This window comes from Portunus trituberculatus, chromosome 46 (genome assembly GCF_017591435.1).
Source record: "Portunus trituberculatus isolate SZX2019 chromosome 46, ASM1759143v1, whole genome shotgun sequence".
Classification (NCBI taxonomy): domain Eukaryota; kingdom Metazoa; phylum Arthropoda; class Malacostraca; order Decapoda; family Portunidae; genus Portunus; species Portunus trituberculatus.
The window spans coordinates 15,200,175-15,221,586 of NC_059300.1; the positions used below are offsets into that span (position 1 = coordinate 15,200,175).

General features: G+C 39.0%; 1 protein-coding gene across 8 annotated transcripts in view; it reads right to left on the reverse strand.

The window, feature by feature from the left end:
- Positions 1-1,721: 1,721 nt before the first annotated feature.
- The window catches only part of LOC123520116 (RNA-binding motif, single-stranded-interacting protein 2-like), a 221,726-nt gene continuing 202,035 nt past the window's right edge, over positions 1,722-21,412 (reverse strand). For 6 of the 8 annotated variants that reach the window (XM_045282042.1, XM_045282044.1, XM_045282038.1 and 3 more), the window contains 4 exons: positions 11,732-11,833; positions 9,392-9,505; positions 3,532-3,694; positions 1,722-2,398 (listed from right to left, as the gene is read on the reverse strand). In XM_045282042.1, the coding sequence (XP_045137977.1) occupies positions 3,536-3,694; positions 9,392-9,505; positions 11,732-11,833 (375 nt within the window). In that variant the 3' untranslated portion in view covers positions 1,722-2,398; positions 3,532-3,535. The remainder of the gene's footprint in view (positions 2,399-3,531; positions 3,695-9,391; positions 9,506-11,731; positions 11,834-21,412) is intronic. The other 2 variants (XM_045282041.1, XM_045282043.1) reach the window with 1 other exon arrangement.

Consider the following 21,412-nt stretch of genomic DNA (forward strand, 5'->3'; position numbering starts at 1 on the left):
AGGAAATATACAGTGGAATGTAAGTAATGTGAGGAACAGTCCTGCTACCATCAGCTGACCTGCCCGAGACTAGCACTAGGAACTAAGCTGCCTCCACGCACCATCACTGAGTCTTCCAACTAACAAATGATGAATGGTGTGAGAGTAGTGCTGATGGTGAAAACTGCACAATTCAGCAGTTGTTCTACTCTATGGCTGAGTAGAGGAGTTCCTGCAGAACACTAGTGTCTCCTCTCTAAGTGTTGGTGTGAGGTGAGGCTGCATATTCTCCCCTGAATTGTTGTTAGCCTAATTACTGTTGGTGCTGTTACATTGCTATAACCAAAATCACTGAAGAAGGCTTGAAAAAATTAGAGTGGAAGAAAAGTACAGAGAGAGAGAGAGAGAGAGAGAGAGAGAGAGAGAGAGAGAGAGAGAGAGAGAGAGAGAGAGAGAGAGAGAGAGAGAGAGAGAGAGAGAGAGAGAGAGAGAGAGAGAGAGAGAGAGAGAGAGAGAGAGAGAGAGAGAGAGAGAGAGAGAGAGAGAGAGAGAGAGAGAGAGAGAGAATCTGGGGAACAAAAAGGAAAAATAAGATAAAAGAGGGAGAAACAAATCTGGAATAAAAGACAAAATAAAATGAAAAACAAGAAGCTTAAGTCTTTCTGAATCACCATAAATACATCAAGACAAATCAAATTATCACAACTAAACAGCCACAACAGTGAAAGACCAATGTTATGCAGTGCTGTGAAGATGCATCAGCAAGGCTCATGAGTGCATCTCTCGGGCCGATACAGGAAAACTGATTCTACATGATTTCTGAATATCATCCCCTCAACCTTCCTCGTCTTTCTCTTATGGAAAAGGGGAACTTTTTATTAGTATAGTAGAACCACAGTTTTCAGGCAGCCACTCAAATAGTAAGCATAAATATCATGGAGCCAGATTTGCATTGATAAAGCATTGAAAATTCTTCCACATGGCATGTTTAAGAAAATGTTACCAAGGTAGTAGTAGTGGTAGGGTATAATGCTTCCACCTATTTTTACTGTATCAGAAAATAAATAATTTGTTTCTAATTTATGTACTGGAAATTATATGTACAAGTGCTTTCAATGTAAAAATTGCTGAATAGATTTATATTAATTTTCCCTTTCCTAATTGCAATATAAACAATAATTTATGAACCTTATGTATACTTGGCAAAATACTTATAAGGAATATGACTGAATGGAAGTAATATTTTTAATTTCCTACTTAACTATACTGGGTGACTTTGCGGTTGGGCATGGCTGCAGGGAAAGGCAGGCCGGCTGCCTGCCTCCCAGCAAGCCACAGCCTCCACTCTGGGTAGAGGCTAAGTGAGTTGCCTCCAAGTAACAATTGACATCAATTTCTACTTTAGTTCTTGTCTACTTTTTACTGGTTTGGAAGGCAGCCAAGGACTATGTAAGACCATGGTCGGTCAACTGTGTGAAAAATAGGCTCTGGGGGACAAAGACCAGTCATTTAACCCAAGTGAAGGATCAGCTAAAACTTCTAGCAATTGTAAACAAAACTGATTGCATACATATACATACACATAATGAAGAGGCCTGTCTTCATTCATGACATGCAGTTAGGCAGCTCTGGGAGGGTTTACTCAAAACCAAATAAATAACAGCATCAAAGGTAAGATATTTCATGGACAGCATTGAGCTATAGAAACAATAGATAGTCAAGATGTAGAAGTAGATCACAAGTTTCAAGACATTCTTAATTTTATTTTCCTTTAAACTGAAGGGATGATTCTAATATATTCCACAGATCAACAAGAACTTGGGAAATAATGCAATTTCTTTTATTGATCCATAAGTTTGCACTTGCTTACTTAAAGAAATGTTCTAAGCTAGTCATTCTACACTTGTGTCTAACTGAATCACAGGTCCCACACTGCCTGGACGCAGGACCAACCCACCTGCCTGGGCGAGGGAAACTCTTCTTGCATTTTGTGACTGGCTGGCTGGGTGTAGTAGGAAGCCCAGGGCAGCCTCAGCAGATGGGGCTGCCCACCTACATTCTTCTGGCAGGCCTGACTTCAGCAATCTGTGGTGCTCAGACCACAGTGTTGCCAGCACTCATGCTATATAATTCTTTTTGCTTTTCTTACAGAGATGATGGGAGTTTTGAGGCCAATTTCTTTATTTTTTAATATTTTTTTCTAATTGATTGATATACAAGGACAAGACACATGAATTGTGGACTGTGATTTTTCCAGCACAGTCCCCTGCTGTAGTGTTGAGTTAGTTGAGGCGATAGTTACACTACTGTACTGACATGAGACTGTGGCCCACAGAGCCCAAACACCGTGATTCTTGGATAGGGCTTCCCCACTTCAGAAGGACAAGATAGTGGCTAATGAGATGACCTAGTTCAACACCTGCAAGATATAAAAGAAATAAGTAACATGATTAAAACATTAAAGTAACCAAGCAAGCATATCAAAAGGGAAGGATGAACTACAACCTCATTCTATCATACAATGATTTTTTTTTCTTTTATAAAATAATTCAAGAACTATTCACTTCTACTCCATGTAACTCATAGCTTCTACATTAGTGCAATTAAGCTCTGATCCTTGATTAACAGAACTTGAAGTTCTAACATGTCTCTTTTATACTTTAGAACACAAATACTGAGTGATGGGATTTCAGATTCTTGATGCAGTATCAAAATAAAGAAAGTAAAAATGATGGAAACCAAGTCATAGCATAAAGACAACATGGCCATACAGCACTGATTAGGAATACGAGTGATACACCTCCCAATGAGAGCCAGGATTGAATTTGAAATCTTTCAGATGCAAGCTGAGTATTGCACAGTAGTGTCCACTTGACTTCCCAATTTAGTACAATTATTACTTCAATAAAGTAAGAAGGAGATGAATGTCATAACAAAATTAATAAAGAAAAACTTTAAAGAAAATCTAAATAACTTTAACTAGAATCTAAATAACTTTAAGTAGAAGAAATGAGACAGGAAAGTGGGAAGTAAGAAATTTATTATCTTAAGGAGATACAACTCTACTTGCACATGACCAGAAGAAGCTTCAAAATCTGTTTACAGATCCATTTGAAAACAGTGGAACATATGGATGACTATAGTAAAGCACACAGTGGTAAGATGCACTAGAGATGGAAATATTGGCAGTGCTAATTTTGATTTGAATAATGAAACAATGGAAAAGGTGTCAATTTCAATACTTTGGTGGCCAATGAAGCAAGGAGTGCTCCCTTCAGGTAAGGCTAAGCCACTAGTTGAGAAGAGCAAACCTCATGAAGAAACCAGTCACACAGGCCTTTAAGTTGAAACAATGTTGTGAACAGTTTAAAAATATCAGTAGAAAGCCACACTTCTAGCAATGACTGACATTGTTATATTACTTGATTGGTTTCTTTAAATATGAAAAAGACTAATGACAAAGCAACACTTAAGAATAAATAAAATGGATAAATAAATACATAAAAAAAACTCAAAGATGAGTTGATGACACTGGATACAACTTCAACTCACAGTGTTACTTAGGCTGCTGCTGGCACTGGACAGGGCCGGGTGTGGTAGGGTAGGGCTGGTACTCGTCTGGAGAGTGCGCAGTGGTATCATCAATCATGGCCATGGGTTGCATCATGGGGGGATAAGGAGAGGCAGGGTATGTTCCACTCAAATACCCTCCTGGCTGGAAACATAATATAATAACAATTTGAGGAAAGGAGGATTGGGAGAAACAGTCAAGTAAGGGAAGTTTGGGAAAGCTACAAGGGATATGGTGTTTGAGTGCATACCAGAAGAGAAGTTGCTGGCAGCTAACTGCATTCTCTCATACTCTGTTACATTAATAAAATAATATAATATATATTGAAAAATTAAGCAAAATCATGTGAAAATCAACAAGCTTTGTTAAGTGCTACATATTGTTTGCTTTCCTGGATAGCAGGCTAAATATTCTATTGTATTCAAATTCTAAGATTCTTCATTTAATTTATTCAAATTGTAATTATCTGTCAATTTAGAAGTCACATAAGCAGCTTTTGGAAACCTTCTAGCTGTAAACTTATTTCTTCTTTGTCATTTTACTCTTTCAGCTCACCCTTTAAAGCTCAGATTCACCTTTCCTATTAATCTTTGTTCAACTTATATTTCATTACCATTTTCCTAATCTTTCTCCTTTAAGGGGACCGTGAGGTGAGGTTTTTGAAAAATCGAAAATAAAGAGGTACGTGGGTAATTATTTTTTTCACTGATAGATATTTATTACATGATGTTAGTTTAGTAGTTACAAGCGAATTGACCCATAAATAACTGCATGAAAAATAAAAAATCAATTTTTTGAAACAAATATTTTTCTTATAAAATTTGTCACTAGAGGACATATTTCAATTTTGCCAGAACGGATATGAAGTATGTCGTATACCAAAACTTTTAACCTCATAGAATTTTTATTTTTTTATTTTGATGGCCATTATGAATTTTTTATCTAAAATTCTTTTTTTTATATAAATATAAAATTATATTGCAGCACTTAAAAAAAAAAAAATTCTATGAGGTGAAAATGTAGCAGCATCATTGAGCTTCATAATGATACCTCAAAATTGAAAATCTGTTGAGAAATATGGGAGAAGATTCGATTTGAATGATAAAAAGTGGAAACTGAGAAAAAGGCAAAAAAACCCAGAGATGTCATTTTCGTCCTCTATGACCCTGTACATTTATTTGGGTTGGATATTTGGTGCTCATGCACCACCATGTGCATCATATATCCTTTTTAGGCATGTTTAGAATATTCAGTACAACTCATATGGCATCTGGCCGCCCCTACAATGATGGTAGTTATTAGTCGCTGGAAGGCAAGGGTGTCTCCCATCCATGCATGGTCACTACAACTTGTAATTTCCACTTGCACCGTTTGTTTAGATATTGTAAGGCAAAATAGGCAAGTAAAATAGGCTGGATTGTGGCTTGCAAGGTGTGAAATAACGGGCGAGATACTCAAATAGATTCTCCTCCCATCGCAGTCACATAGACACTGAATCAGTGAAATGGAAGGGGAGAGGGTGTGTTCCTGTGTATGCCATAGTACTGAGTTGCCAGCGTCCATCTTTCCTTACCAAAGAAACCACTTTCCATGGCTTTTTCCGTGCTTATTATCATCATTTACGGTACAGAGAGTGGGGAAGGGGGAAGCCCTGGGCTGCGGTGGGTGTGGCAGGGGCCCTTTAAAGTTTAAATACCTCACGTATTTTACGTATTTCCTCAAAATACTCCATCACTATGTTGCCATATGTTTGGGAATGCTCTGGTGGTGTTTTGGGGATTTTCAATTTTTTTCAGATTTTTCGATACCATGGCCACCAGACGGTCCCCTTAAGTTTCAAAAGTACCAAACCTACCCACAGTAATAAACCCCTTCAGTACCATGACACATTTTCATATTTATTCTGCTTACTATTTGGTGATTTTATAAAACTTTAGAAACTTAGGTGGGGATTAAAATAATGAAGACTCTGGCTACTGACCTTCTGACTTCCACAGACCCTTCCTAATGTAAATAAAATTGTCTAATCATACCAAAACTCGTGATCAAAATGCATCCTAGTACTGAAGGTGTTAATACACTAATTTCCCAAGAGAAGGATTAACATCTTGGTTTAGTCATAAGGAATCCTAGACAAGATCCTTAGTGCCAAATTATCCAGCTGCCTTGTATGGTATGCAAGAAACACAAAGACACTTACTTAACACCTCATGTCAAGAGGTTGAATAAATGGTGAACTAACTGAGCTAACAGCACTACAAAACAATACAGACCACAATGTGGGAGGTAGGAAAGTTTCCATCAATTATCACTGTCTACGTTTGATAGCTGTTCCTATAACCTATCACTGAAAGAGATAGCAGAGATATGATACAACAGGTCATCAAATGAAAATCTCACAAATGAGAAACTAAGAAATGTAAAGGGAAAGTTGAGACAACAGAAAGTCTACACAATGTGAATGTATACAATAATCAATGTTCAATGTTTGGTTGGGCTAAGAGAACTTGATGTCCTAGAACTAAAGTTAATAATTTCCACATAAACCGTTGGCCCATGCAATACCTATCAACATCCAATCCATCATGAGTATGGAGTATGGTGTACTGGACCTCTATATTGTAAGATTCTTGAGATGCTCAGAAACAAGGAATTTACGTTTTATGGGAAGATAATGAGAAAATGCAGATGCCTAAAAAGCCTTAAACAAGACCACTTCATCACCCATGCAGGTTAATGGGGTTCCCACAACTGGAGTTTGTGACAAATGAGGTTAATTTTGTTTGCCAGTCACTACACATCCCAAATGCAGATGCCACCAAAAAGCAAACTGACACTGCATCTGTGAATCCCTATCACCACTTGCAGAACAGGAAATAGGAAATAAGAAAGAAGAATAAACTGGTCTCGAACCCACACTCTTAGTAGAATATAGAATATAGAGCAACAATACAAAAGACGACCCTCTCGGTATGATAGAAAACAACCCTCAAATTATCTCATAAATCCTTTTTCAGTCTTATATTAACCCATACAGTGTTTAGAACGTACACAAATGTACCTCCTTGAGAGGTACGTATATGTACCTTATGTGGTGGGTGGATTCTATCTAAGTGAGGAGTGAGTGCCCTCTACATCCCATAGCTCAGTCCCCTTCTGTTTCTGCTGTCTTTGCCTCCCTTTCTGTCCTTTCTTGGGCAGCCAGGGTTTTTACCTTCAGGGATACCAGTGTCCCTGCCCAAGGCTGACCTAACTGGTTAGGGTGGGGCTTGCAACCCCTCCCTGTAAAAAAAATCCACAGCTGCTACCAGAGTTAGAGGCAGAGGTCAGGGTCGAGCCTCTAGCCACAATCCTGATCTGGTTCTGCTGAGGGGTCTGACCGTGCAAACCCCTTGGGTGTCAAGGCACCAGAGGGGGTTGCCTACCCGTATAACGGATGCAGGGGAAAGCTTGCAAGATCCGTGTCTTGAGAGGGACGGGAGGATCCCCTCGCCATATTTCTAACTTTGGGGTTGCCAATGGGGTTGCATACATGGTGCCTGCCCATCAGACCATTCCTGGGGTAAACCTTCAGAGGGTTCTACGTGTAGGCTCCTGGAAAGTCCTGCGCCTCTCAGAGGATAAACAACTATCTCATCCATCAGATGAGCTCAGTAGACTGAAGGTGGATATGGTGGGACTCTCTGAGACAAGGAGGCCTGGCAATGGCAAGACCAGTAGCAAGGGTTTTATTTACTATTGGTCCAGCACGAGAAATGGTCACCATGTCAAGGGAGTAGCCATAGACATCTCCAGCAGACTGCAGCCGTCCGTTGTTGAGGTTACTCCAGTTGATGAGTGTATAATGCGACTAAGGCTGAAGAACAGTCTAGGCTTCATGTCTGTTGTTGTGGTATACGCTCCTACCAAGGTGTGTGAAACTGAAGAGAAGGAGATGTTCTATGCCAAACTCGACTCTGTACTTGATCAGTGTTCCTGTTGTGACGCACTTATTGTCTTAGGCAACTTTAATGCTGTTACTGGCACTGAGAGAGCTATTTGTTGGTCCCCATGGCTCTGGTACCAGGAATGACAACAGCTCTTTCCTTCTGAATCTTGCAAGACCCAGAAGGTTGAGAATTGCAGAGACCAGCACTGCACCACTGGACTTAGTATAGCAATGCTGGAGGCGTAGCGAAGGAGATCGATCATATCCTTGTTAGTACTCATTGGAGGATCCTTCAGAACTGCAGGGTTTTTTTGAGTGCCGAGTTCTTTGCAACTGATCACAGGCTTGTTGTTGCTACACTCTGCATGTCAAGTCCAAAAAAGCCTCCAAGAGTGAACGACACTGTGCTTCATCTTGGGAAATTGAAGGACTTGACATGTGCCCAGGAGTATGGAGTGACAATCTCCAATCGGTTTGGAGTGCTTGACACCATTGAGGACCCGGTAGAGCTCTGGGATACCTTCAAATGTGAGATTCTCAAGGCTGCCAAGGAATGCGTTAGGGAGCGCCCAAGGTCACGGAGTGGCTTCGCCTCAGTAGAGATGGTGGACAGTATTGAGGAGAGTTGCACTGCTAGACTTGCTGGGAACTGCAATCAGTATAGAGCTCTGTCATGTAGGACTAGAGCTCTCCTGAGGAGAGATGAGGAGAGGTATGTCAGGGGTCTCACTGAGGATGTACAGTGTCATTTAAATGCCAATCAAGCCTTGAAGAAACTCCGCTCCAAGTCTACATTTCAGGCGAGCACTATCTGAATAGCAGATGGCCGCCTTGTATCGGAGGCAGATGGGCAGATGGCTTGTTGGGCTGAGTACTTTGAGAAGCTGTTCATGGTGGATCCTCCAACTGGACAGCTCCAAACTGCAGGGTTACTGATGCTGGATGCTGATCCACCCATTGACAAAACTGCACCCTCCATTGATGATATCAAAGAGGCTGTGGCAAAGTTGAGGGGTGGAAAGGCAGCTGGCATCTGTAACATCAGTGTGGAGCTGCTCAAAGTGGGGAGTGAGGCAGTGATTTGTGAGTTACATGCTGTCTTGACTGCTGTATGACATTAAGGTACCATTCCTCCTGACTGGAAAAAGGGATTGGCCATCCCTAACTGGAAGGGGAAATGGTACTGTCAGGACTGCAACAACTACCATGGTATAACACTGCTCAGCATACCAGGCAAAGTGCTTGCTCATTTGCTGTTGATGCGTATTCGCAGTCACCTGATGAAACACCAGAGACCTGAACAGTCTGGATTCACACCCAGTAAGTCAACAACTGACTGGATCCTAGCGCTTCACATACTGGTGGAGCGCTGACGTGAGTTTTGATAAAGGATGCTTGCAGCCTATGTTGATCTTAAGAAGGCATTTGATTCAGAGCATTGAGAGACACTCTGGGATCTTCTGCATCTCCTTGGGATTCCTGCAAGGATTATTGGTCTATTAGCTGGCTTCTACTCTGGGACTGTGAGTGCTGTGAAGTGTGGAGGGGGCATGTCCAGCTTCTTCCCTGTGAACATGGGAGTAAGGCAGGGATGTGTGCCTGCTTCATCACTTTTCAACATTTGGATGGACTGGGTGCTAGGCAGAGTTGTAGACCAAAGTCATTGTGGAGCATCTGTCGGCAATACTGAAATTACAGATCTTGTTTTTGCTGATGATGCAGTAATCTTTGCCGAGTCACTGGAGGTTCTGGTAATGGCTCTAGAGGCACTGCACGAGGAGGCGAAGCCTCTGGGACTCCAGGTTTCCTGGCCCAAGACCAAGGTTCAGGTGTTTGGAGACTTACTGAATGAAACAGTACATTCTGTTCATGCGTGTGGTGAGGGCATTGAGATCTCTCAAAATTTCACATACCTTGGTAGTGTAGTGCGTAACGACGGTGGGTCGAGCCAGGAAGTTGTACGGCGGAGTAGCCTGGCCCACAGCGTTATGGACTCGCTCAACACAAGAATTTGACGTTGTCGGTACCTGTGCAGACAAACGAAGATTCGGATCTTCAAGACGCTGGTGATCCCTGTCTTACTCTATGGTTGTGAGACATGGACGCTGAACACCGATCTGAAGAGGCGGATTGATGTTTTTGGTACTAGATGCCTTCGCAGGATCATGGGGTACCGCTGGTATGACTTTGTATCAAATCAGCGATTGCTCAGTGAGACTGATTCGAGGCCGATTACCAGCATAGTCTGTCAACGTCACCTGCGACTATATGGGCATGTGGTACGCTACCTGGAAGCCGATCCTGCATATCGGGTTATCTCCGAAAGGGATAACCCAGCATGGAGGAGGCCAAGGGGACGTCCACAGAACTCATGGCTGCGGCAAGTCGATACCTCTTGCTGGGAGTTACTTGGCATAGGAAGGGAGCCTGCAAGGAGACTCGTGAAGCGTGACCGCCTGGAGTGGCACCATAGGGTAGGTGAGGCAACGTGCCCCCCAAACGTATGCCTCCCATGATAGATGATTGATTGATTGAGAAGTGTTTAGTATGTATATATACGATTTTTTTTTTCAGAGCCTTTAGACATCCATAAATTTTGTTTGTATATACAAGATTTGTCACTAACAGTAACATGGAAGTTTATGATTAGTCAGGAATTAATCTTTATATATAAACATATATTTTTGGTTCACTGTTATTATGGAATGAATACTTCAGTAGGAATTTTTTTCCTTGATGCATATGTCATCATGCATATAATACCAAAGCAATAAAATGAAACAGAGAACTACAGCATTGGTGAGGAATGGGAAAAAAAAAAAAAAAAAAAAAAAAATATATATATATATATATATATATATATATATATATATATATATATATATATATATATATATTTATATTTATATATATAAGGCAATAAATATTTTGGCACATTTGAGATTTGGGGTGTTGCCACATGCACATCCAACCATTTTCCTGAACTGACAATTCTTGTTTATCTACAGGTATTTGTGATGTAAAAAGTATTTATTTATTACACACATTATAGGGTTGTGGAATGTGTATGTAAAGTAGAGAATAAAAGATAAAAAGAAACTAATTATAAAATTCCTCTTCCTTAGTCTGACATTGTGAGATTTCAGAAGAAAACGTACCATATTTAATGACTCATAAGAAGGATGGGGTCATAAGATGCACCCAGTTTTGGTAGACATTGAGAAAAAAAAAAAAAAAGGTAAATGAGCAGATTTAAACTCTGAATATGAATCTAAGGATTTCACCTGATATTTGAAAACTCACATTAGATCATTATTAGATCCCAATATTTTGTATTTAAAAACTTCAATATTTGCTAGTAACCTTATGTATCAATCTTGTGAGATGTAAACATGTACCTGGCATATGGCGTCAGCACTGACTTTGAGAGACTACAGGCATAATAATCATAGCTTTTCTTTTTTCATAATTCTTTTTACATGTATGTAAGGCAAGAATGTTAAATGATAGGTGCAATTTTAATTGTGTGAAAGTGTGTCTTATCTCAAGGAGTAACACTGTAAAGAAGGCAGGGAGTCTTGCCAGTATCAAGATCGCCGATTGCGTGTTTTGTTTTGGTTCATGTGATGTCTGGAAATTCTTCCTGACTGGTGTCATTCTATGTGAATTACCAGTAAGTATGAACTAATATGTATTGTTACCTTTAAAGAAAGAGTTATTTTGTGGTGTAATAGCAATCATCACTTTGTTTACATGTGTGAAGATGTCTGGGGTTTGATTTTATAGCCTCTGTTGCCATAGACTGACCACCAACCATTGCTTCAAAACTGAACCGTGGCCTTATAGGCCACAGGCTGATTTCCTGAGACTTTTTTTTTTGAGACAATGTGCTTCTTATGAGCCATCAAATATGGTATTCAATAACAAGTATCATATAGTAGCCACACTTTGGTTCACCACATAGGAATGATAAATTTTTTTTTCTAGATTATATGGGGTAAATAAATAAATAAAAAAAAAAAAATGCAATCTACCATGACCCCTATTTCTGAAAATGAATGACACTGTATAAGTTTAAATGACTTTCAAGTACATTCTTAGTCTTTTATAAAAAAAAAAAAAAAAATTACCACAAGAATTATTTGAAGAAATATTAAATCTAAGATATGATTTTTCCATGATTCATAACAATGTAAGGAGAACTTTGATCTTTTCTGTTCCTATATCAGCACATTGAGAAAGGACATACTTACAGAGCCATGAGTGAGATGAAGGTGCTGCATGTGTGTGGTCAGCGCTGGGATGATGGCCTGTGAGTAGGGCACCTGGCTGGTGTCCAGTGGAGTTTGTATTATCTGTCCAGAGGCAAGTTAGGAATAGAGTGAAATGATCAGTGATGGTGATTTCATGTCAGATAAAAAAAAAGACCAACAAATAAGTTATTCTTAGTAACTAGAACCAAAAAGTTAGTAAACATTAGTAAGGGAGGTGGTGGCATAGTGGATAAGGTGGTGAGCATAGGATTGGGCAGACATCAATGCATAGGTTCGAATGCCACCATATACTGCTTTGAAGCTATGTCATTTGTCAAGTGGTTTAAAGTTACCCACTTATCACCATGATACCCAGGATTTAGGTGGTTACACCAAAAATGTGCTTGGGTGTTGATATGAGCCCTAATGTGGGTATCACTATAAATAAAATTGCCTGGCTGGCCAATGGATGGAAGCTGGACAGCACTTCCCATACTCTTCAAGTATACCTACAGGTGCTATAGCCATAATAATAATAACAATAATAATAATAATAATAATAAAAAAGGTAATTCTTTGTGTAATTGTGAATGATTTTGTTTTTATGTAGAGTTTTTATTTCACTCAGTGGTTTCAGAAACCAAAGTCAGCTATACATTCAAAGACACATGACTTTAAGAATATGAAAGTCTTGACATATCATTCTTCAAATACAGACATCTGAGTGCCAAGTCTCATGGATGACTAAATGTAATGGTTTGAATGGTAATGAAGATATTTCTTTCTTAGCATAAAAAATACCTTACTAAAAAATACAGACATTTATTTTTGCACCAGAGACTACAGTATATGTTAAAAAATTATAAAATTATATCTGACAGTAATGTTTGTGCATAAAACAATTACAGTGGAATCTCACTATTCTTATACAATCTGGTCCAGGAAGCTGTTTGAAGTGTGATTTGTATAGCTGGTGAACAATTTTTTCCCATTAGATATAATGTAAAAAAGTTACCACAGACTTGCAATAGCTGTTATGGCACTCTACCAGAAAATAAGATCATAAGTTAATTATTAGCCAAAGCACAGGAGGAGTTTAAAATTGGAGCAAGTTCTATCAAGGATCTGCTCTAAGCCCACTATTGTTCGAGGAGGTGGAGCAGTTCTGCTCTCTGAGAGATGTGATTGACTGTTAAGTAGGAATGGAAAGAACAGTAAGGATGAGAGTAGCAGCAGCATGGGGAAAGTGGAAAGAAATGGTGAGTCTGTTGATGAATCACAGTATACCTCTACGAAGTAAAGCAGTGGTATGTGAGGCCTGCATAAGCCTGCATGAAGTCAGTTTTGCTGTATTGTTCTCAAGCATGGGGATGAGAGACTTGATTGTTCTGAGATCATGTGATCATTGCATATTACAATATACATGTATGGCTGCCCTGAGATGGTAAAACTAGGTGGCAAGTGAGGAGGTGGCAGAGAAGTATGATGTCAAAGAGTTGGAAGCAAAACTCAGACAGGGAAGAAATACTTTGCTGGTTTGGGCATGCAAGGAAGTCAGGAGAACACAGTACAGCAAAAGTGGCAGAAAATATGGAGCTTGGAAGAAGACCAGATGGAAGGCCTTAGAAGACATGGAGGAAATGCATTCAACAGAACATGGACCTGCTGGGAGTGAATGAAGAGCTTGTGCAAGACAGAAGAGAGTGGAGATGAGTCATTGCATGTCCAACCCAACTGTGATGTGAAGAAGAAGAAGAAGAAGAAGAAGAAGAAGAAGAAGAAGAAGAAGAAGAAGAAGAAGAAGAAGAAGAAGAAGAAGAAGAAGAACAAGAAGAAGAAGAACAAGAAGAAGAAGAAGAAGAAACAACAGCAATATGAGGTATCTGAATCATAAAGCTCAGTAGATGAGGAGGAACATTAGAAGAGAGAAGAACAAGAGGATACATGATAACTATGTATAAATTGGTGAACAAGATTGACATACTGGACAGAGAGTTGATAAAGGTGACAACAAGTAATCATCTCCGAGGACATGGAAAAAAGCTAATAAAAGACATCTGTCTAAATGACGTGAGAAAATATAGTTTCCCGCATTGTAGCATTGATAAGTGGAATAAACTGAGCAGTGATGTCATTGATGCGGTGTGTGTCAATCAGATGAAAGAGAGATATGACAGGAATGGACAAGGAGACAGGACACAGAGAGCTTAGCTCGGGCGCTGTAATACACAAATAGGTAAATACACACACACACACACACACACACACACACACACACACACACACACACACACACACACCCAGCCGGGTGGAGATATTTGGGTGTGTCTCCTCACGTAGCCCTGTTCACCTAGCAGTGAGTAGGCAGGATGTAAATCGAGGAGTTGTGACCTTGTTGTCCCGGTGTGTGGTGTGTGCCTGGTCTCAGACCTATCCCAAGATCGGAAATAATGAGCTCTGAGCTCGTTCCGTAGGGTAACGTCTGGCTGTCTCGTCAGAGACTGCAGCAGATCAAACAGTGAATTACACAGGGGGAGAGAAATAAGGACGGTAGTTAAAGATATGAAGTCCAAGTGGAGAGCAGTAGAAAGCGGAGTGCTACAGGGGTCAGTATTGGCACCAATACTTTTCCTCATTTATATTAACGACATGCCAGAAGGCATCTGTTTGCAGATGATACAAAACTGGGCAGAGTTATAAAGCAAAAAGAGGATTGTGAAATACTGCAAGAAGACTTAAATAATCTGGGAATGGAGTAAAAAGTGGGAAATGGAATTCAATGTGAACAAAAGCCATGTCATAGAAATGGGAAAGAGTGAAAGACGACCCGTGGGAATCTATAAGATGGAAGATGGAGTAGAACTGGAGAAAGTAAAAAAGGAAAAGGACTTAGGAGTGACGATGGAAGAAAACAATCAACCGGTAAGCCATATTGATAGAATTTTCAGAGAGACATAATTTGCTAAGGAATATTGGAGAAGCAATTCACTACATGGACAAAGAAATGATGAAGAAATTGATAAGTACTATAATAAGACCCAGATTGGAATATGCAGTAGTAGTGTGGACCCCTCATAAAAAGAAACATATAAGGAAGTTGGAGAGACTACAAAAAATGGCTATAAGAATAGTTCCAGAATTTGAAGGAATGACATATCAGGAGAGACTAAAGGCTTTGGATCTTCCAACATTGGAGCAGAGAAGGGAGAGAGGGGATCTCATACAAGTTTATAAATTGATCAACGGAATGGACCAAGTGGATAATGAGAAACTGATCCTGAGAGGAGAATATGACATCCGAAGCACAAGATCGCATAGTAAAATGCTGAGAAAAGGAAGATGTCTGAGAAATGTTAAAAAAATATAGTTTCCTGCAAAGATGTATTGAAACGTGGAACAGTTTAAATGAAGAAGTAGTGTCTGCAACGAGTGTGCATACTTTTAAAGTAAGATTGGATAAGTGTAGATATGGAGACGGGGCCACACGAGCATAAAGCCTAGGACCTGTAAAACTACAACTAGGTAAAACTAGGTAAATAAACACACACACACACACACACACGAGACGTGGTAGAGGAAGGACGCGATACCGTCGCTCCCGAGAATCAGCTGATCTTCACTACCTTTGTTTGGGTTTACAGTGGCCTGGGCGATAAGTGTGGACTCATTTTTTTTCATGAATACAGTGTTAAATAATAATGAGTGAGAAAGAGATTCCATCTAAATGCAGGTATGTGACAAGGGAAAGAATGAAAGCTGATGATGACAATGTTGGTGAGGGAGGAGGAGAATTTGAAGGCTTTGATACGGCGCAAACTTCACTATTTGATAGAGTCTTAACTATCGAACGTAAATTAGATAAATTGATAAAGGAGAGTATGGGAATGAAAGAGAATGAAGAACAGGATAAAGAGCTCCAGAAATTGAAAGAAAGGATAAAAGAGTGGAAGAAAACGAAACTAGGCTAAGAACCGAAAATGAAGAATTAAAAGTCCAAATAGCGAACTATAAGAAATTGATGGAAGAAGGACTCGGTAAAGCCGAGAAAGAAAAAGAAAAGCTAAAAGATCTAGTTAACAAAGAAGAAGAAAGAGTACAAGACGTGATTAAAAAGAAGTACAAGCATGGAGAATCCAAGATAAGAAAGACAAGGAATCATTTCAAGAAGTATTTCAAGAACAGTTAAAAGAAAGAGATGAAAATATGACAAGCAAAATGATAGGAGTCCTCAAGAAAAAGAAAATTTAGTAAGAGAAATTGCGGAAAAAGAAGAGTGTAATTATTTTTGGACTGAAAGAAAAAATGTTAAATATAGACCAAGAAGGAAAAAGACGAAATGAAATCAGTAAAAGACCTACTAAAACATCTGAATGACGAGGATAGACAGAACTTAGAAGAGGAAGTAGAAGAAATCCATAGAATGGGACCATATCAAGAAGGAACAGTGAGACCAATTAAGATATTACTAAAATCACAAGCAGCAGCAGAAGAAGTACTATATAGAAAACGAAACTCAGAGAAACAGAAGGTTGCAAAGATATATATATAAAGAAAAATAGAAACGAGGAGGAAAGGAAGAGACACAATGAACTGGTGGCAGAAGCAAGAGAAAAAATAATGAAAGGTCAGAGGAGGAGAAGAAGGCATTTTTGGAGAATTATAGGAGACAGGATAAGGAAATGGTATATAAAAGAGAAAGAAGAGAAAAGAATGGAGCAAGTTTAACTAAAAATGATAAGAACAAGAGATTAAAAATGATGTATACAAACATAGATGGGATTTTATCTAGTAAATTAGAATTAAGAGATTACATAAAGAAAGAAGAACCAGATATTGTATGCCTGGTGGAAACAAAGTTAAATGAGGCAATAAAATAGACATAGATAAAAGGTATAATATATGGAGGAGAGACAGAGTGGGTAAAGGAGGAGGAGGAGTCATGATGATGTTAAGGAAGGAGATAGTGGTAAATCAAGTGGAGTTTGGGAAGGAAAATCAGAAATACTGTATGTTAAGATGCATATTAACAAAAGGAGTTAACAATCATTGGAACATATGTGCCACCAAAACAAACTCATGGACTAACCAAGAATATAGAGACATGATAGATGACACAATAAGGAGTCTTACAAGAATCATTAAGGAAAGGAGAAAAGTGATATTGGTAGGAGATTTCAACTGTAAGGAGGTAGACTGGGAAAATTATGAAAGTGGTATGGGGAAGATGCCTGGGAGATAGATTCCTGAACCTAATGATAGATAATTTGATGGTCCAAAGAGTAAAGGAAAACACAAGATTCAGAGGAAACGATGAGCCGGCAAGATTAGACCTAGTTTTACAAGGGATATACCAATTAACGATGATATAAGATACAAGTGCCCATTGGGAAAGAGTGACCATGTAATATTAGAGATGGATATAGAAGAAGGAAAGGAAGATAGAGATGAATCATACAAAGGAGACCGATTAAATTACAGAAAGGCTGATATTGAGAATCTCAAGAACTATTTTAAAAACGTAAACTGGGAGGAGATGGAAAACTCATTAACGGTTCAAGAGAAATATAACTTATTTTTGGAAATATACAAAACTGGGGTCAGGGAATATATTCCGATATATAGACCTAAAGAAGAAGGAAAGAAAGATTGGTTTAATGCAAGATGTGCTAGGGCAAAGGAGAAACGAGATGGAGCATGGAAAAGGTGGAGAAGAAACAGAAATCCAGAAAATAAGGAAAATTTCAAAACAGCAAGAAATGAATATGCTAAGGTGAGAAAGGAAGGAGAAAACAACTATGAAAAGGACATTGTCGAAAAATGTAAGGAACAACCAAAATTGTTCTACAGATTCATAAATGGAAAAATAAGACAAAAAGAAACAATAGAAAGGAAGGAAGGAAGGAAGAACCTTTAAATTACAGGCCGGTATCACTAACTAGTGTAATATGCAAGATGTGTGAAAAAGTAATAAAGAAGCAATGGATCGAGTTTCTTGAAGACAACAAAATATTATCAAATAGCCAATTTGGTTTTAGAAAAGGTCGGTCATGTGTGACAAATTTATTGAGTTTCTACTCTAGAATAGTTGATAAAATACAAGAGAGAGAGGGATGGGTTGACTATTTATTTAGATCCAAAAAAGGCTTTTGATAAAGTGCCACATGAAAGATTACTATGGAAGTTAGAGGAGAAGGGTGGCTTAAAAGGAAGCACATTGAGATGGATGAAGAATTACTTAAGGGGGAGAGAAATAAGGACGATAGTTAAAGATATGAAGTCCAAGTGGAGAACAGTAGACAGCGGAGTGCCACAGGGGTCAGTATTGGCACCAATACTTTTTCTCGTATATATAAATGACATGCCAGAGGGAGTGAACAGCTACATAAATCTGTTTATGGACGATGCGAAACTGTGCAGAGTCATTAAACAAAAGAGGATTGTGAAATACTACAGGAAGACTTAAACAAGATCTGGAAATGGAGCAAAAATGGGAGATGGAATTCAATGTGGACAAAAGCCATGTCATGGAAATGGGAAAAAGTGAAAGACGACCAGTGGGAATCTATAAGATGGGAGATGGAGTAGAACTAGAAAAAGTAAAAAGGAAAAGGACTTGGGAGTGACAATGGAAGAAAATAATCAACTGGTTAGCCATATTGATAGAATTTTCAGAGAGACGATAATTTGCTAAGGAATATTGGAGTAGCATTTCACTATATGGACAAGGAAATGATGAAGAAATTGATAAGTACTAAAATAAGACCTAGATTGAATATGCAGGAGTTGTGTGGACTCCCATAAAAAGAAACACATAAGAAAATTAGAGACTACAAAAATGGCTACAAGAATGGTTCCAGAATTTAAAGGGATGGCATATGAGGAGAGACTAAAGGCAATGGATCTACCAACCTTGGAGCAGAGAGAGAGAGAGGGATCTGATACAAGTTTATAAATTGATTAACGGAATGGATGAAGTGGATAATGAGAAACTGATCCTGAGAGAAGAATATGACTTTAGAAGCACAAGATCGCATAGTAAGAAACTAAGGAAGGGACGATGTCTGAGAGATGTTAAAAATTTAGTTTCCGCAAAGATGTGTTGAGACTTGGAACAGTTTGAGTGAGGAAGTGGTATCAGCAAAGAGTGTACATAGTTTTAAAGAAAAATTGGATAAGTGTAGATATGGAGACGGGACCACACGAGCATAAAGCCCAGGCCCTGTAAAACTACAACTAGGTAAATACAACTAGGTAAATACACACACACACACACACACACACACACACACACAAGTGCAGCCGTTGAGCAGGATGCACGCATCTGAGCAGCTCGGAGAGATTACTTAGCTCGGGCTTAGCTCGGGCCCTGTAATACACAAATAAGGACTTGGACTCGGGCTTAGACGTATGTACAGGGGAGAGGGGCCCATAGGTTCTCCTATCTCCAAATGAAATAAATGCTAAATCACATATAGCTAAGGAATGAATAACGAGAGAGATGGAACCAAGTGGTGCTACCAGGTGCAAGGCGGAATCAAAACATACGCCAAATGAAAACCAACACTTTCTAGAAACCCTTATTGGTTTAAGGAAACTGACTGAAGATACTATTGAAAAGGATTTCTCGGGTTTCCAGGATGAACGAGGTAATATGAGAAGGCTTATTAATGTAGAAAGTAGCTGAATGTGAGAAGGTCAGTGGAATAAACTAGGAATTAAAAGAGGATATTCTGGAAATAAGGAAGCAAAATGACACTCTAAAAACCACATGCCAGAATTATGAAAGCTCTTTAAAGAACTTGCAGGATAAAGTGCAGGACGGGTTTATAGACAGGGCAGAAGGTGGTCTAGGTGATAACAAATTGAAAGAACTAAGAAATTAATGGAAACAGGAGCAAGAAGAAGAAAAAGTCAAATTTTCAGAAGTGGTAAAGAGACAAATTCAGGAGAACACAAAAGTCGCTGTAATAGAAGTTATCAAGGAAAATGAAAATATAGTGTGGGATGCAGTGGACAAGGAAAAAAGCTTTGTGATTTATGGGACAAGGGAAAAGAAAAACCGAAATAAATTCACAAGAGAATGTGAAGAAAGGGAAATGGCCAAAACTATTATCAAACGAGTACAAGAATTTGACCAGGAGGTGGAGGAAGTGATTAGGTAGAGAAGGTACAGTGAAGGAGGTAAGAGACCAATGAAGGTGAAAATGAGATCTGAAGTTGCTGTAAAGGAAATTATGGCTAGAAAAGGGAAGCTGGCCGATGATGTCTATCACAAGGAAATATGGATAGGAAGAGATATGAACATAGAGGAAAGGGAAAAGGAGAAAGTGCTAAGAAATTAAGCTAAGGAAAAAAACGAGAAAAGGACAGAGATAGAGAAGAAAAATTTTTACTGGAGGGTTCTGGATATGAGACTAAAGAAGTGGTACCTAAGGAAAAAAGAGGAGGTCGTGGAGGAGGCAATAAATTAAGAGTGACTTATACTAACATAGATGGGTTGTTATCAAGCATATTGGAAGTTCGAGATTATTTGAAAGAGAAAAAGCTGGATGTAATGTGCATCGTTGAAACAAAACTGAAAAAAGAGATCCATGTCAACTTTAAAGGGGAGGGATATAATAACTGGAGGAGAGACAGGAAGGATAAAGGGGGAGGAGTGCTAATAATGGTTTGTGATAACATTTGTGTGGAGGATGTGCAATATGGAGAGGACAAAAGTGGAAGCATTGGGAATAACAATCAGAACAGAAGATTTGAAGAAAAGAAAAATTATTGTTACATATGTTGCACCAAAGACTAATACATGGGGATCAGAACAGCATAAAGATATGCAAAGAGAGGTGATAAAGTGCCTAGATAACATGATTAGAAGAGATAGAAGAATACACATAGTTGGAGACTTCAACTGTAAAAACATAAACTGGAGAGAGATGGAAGCAATGGATAATGCTGGGCAGTGGAGTGAGAAAGTGTTACAGTTGACTATGGTTAATACTATGGCCCAGTGGGTGGAGAAGTCAACAAGGTACAGGGGGGGGAAGAAGAACCATCGTTGCTTGACCTAGATTTCACAAAGAAACCAGATTCCCCTCCAATCATACAATAATTTAGTCCAATGGGGAAAAGTGATCATGTGATATCAGAGGTGCAAATGCAGGAGGAAGATGAGATAAGTTACAGAGAAGACTATAAAGGAGAGAGATTAAATCATGCAAGAGTGGATTTTGAAAAATTAAGGAGTTATTTTCCTGATATTGAGTGGAGTAATATTATGTGCAGAAGACTGTACAAGAGAAATATGACATTCTTACAGAATTTTTTAATTTTTTATTTATTTTTTTTTTTATGTAGGGAAGAGGGCCAGCCAAGGGCATAAAAAAAGAAAGTTAGAAAAAGGACTTGAGCACTGGCTAAAGACTTCAAAAAGTGAAAACCGTCAGCCAGAATTAGAACAAATGCCTCAATACCTCCTCTTAAAAGAAGACAAGTTGTAGGAATTGGAAATACAGAAGCAGGAGGAGTTCCAGAGTTTACCAGTGAAAGGGATGAATGATTGAGTGTATTGGTTAACTCTTGCATTAGAGAGTTGGACAGAATAGGGATGAGAGGAAGAAGAAAGCCTTGTGCAGCGTGGCCACAGGAAGAGGGGAAACATGCAGTTAGCAAGATCAGTAAAAGTTA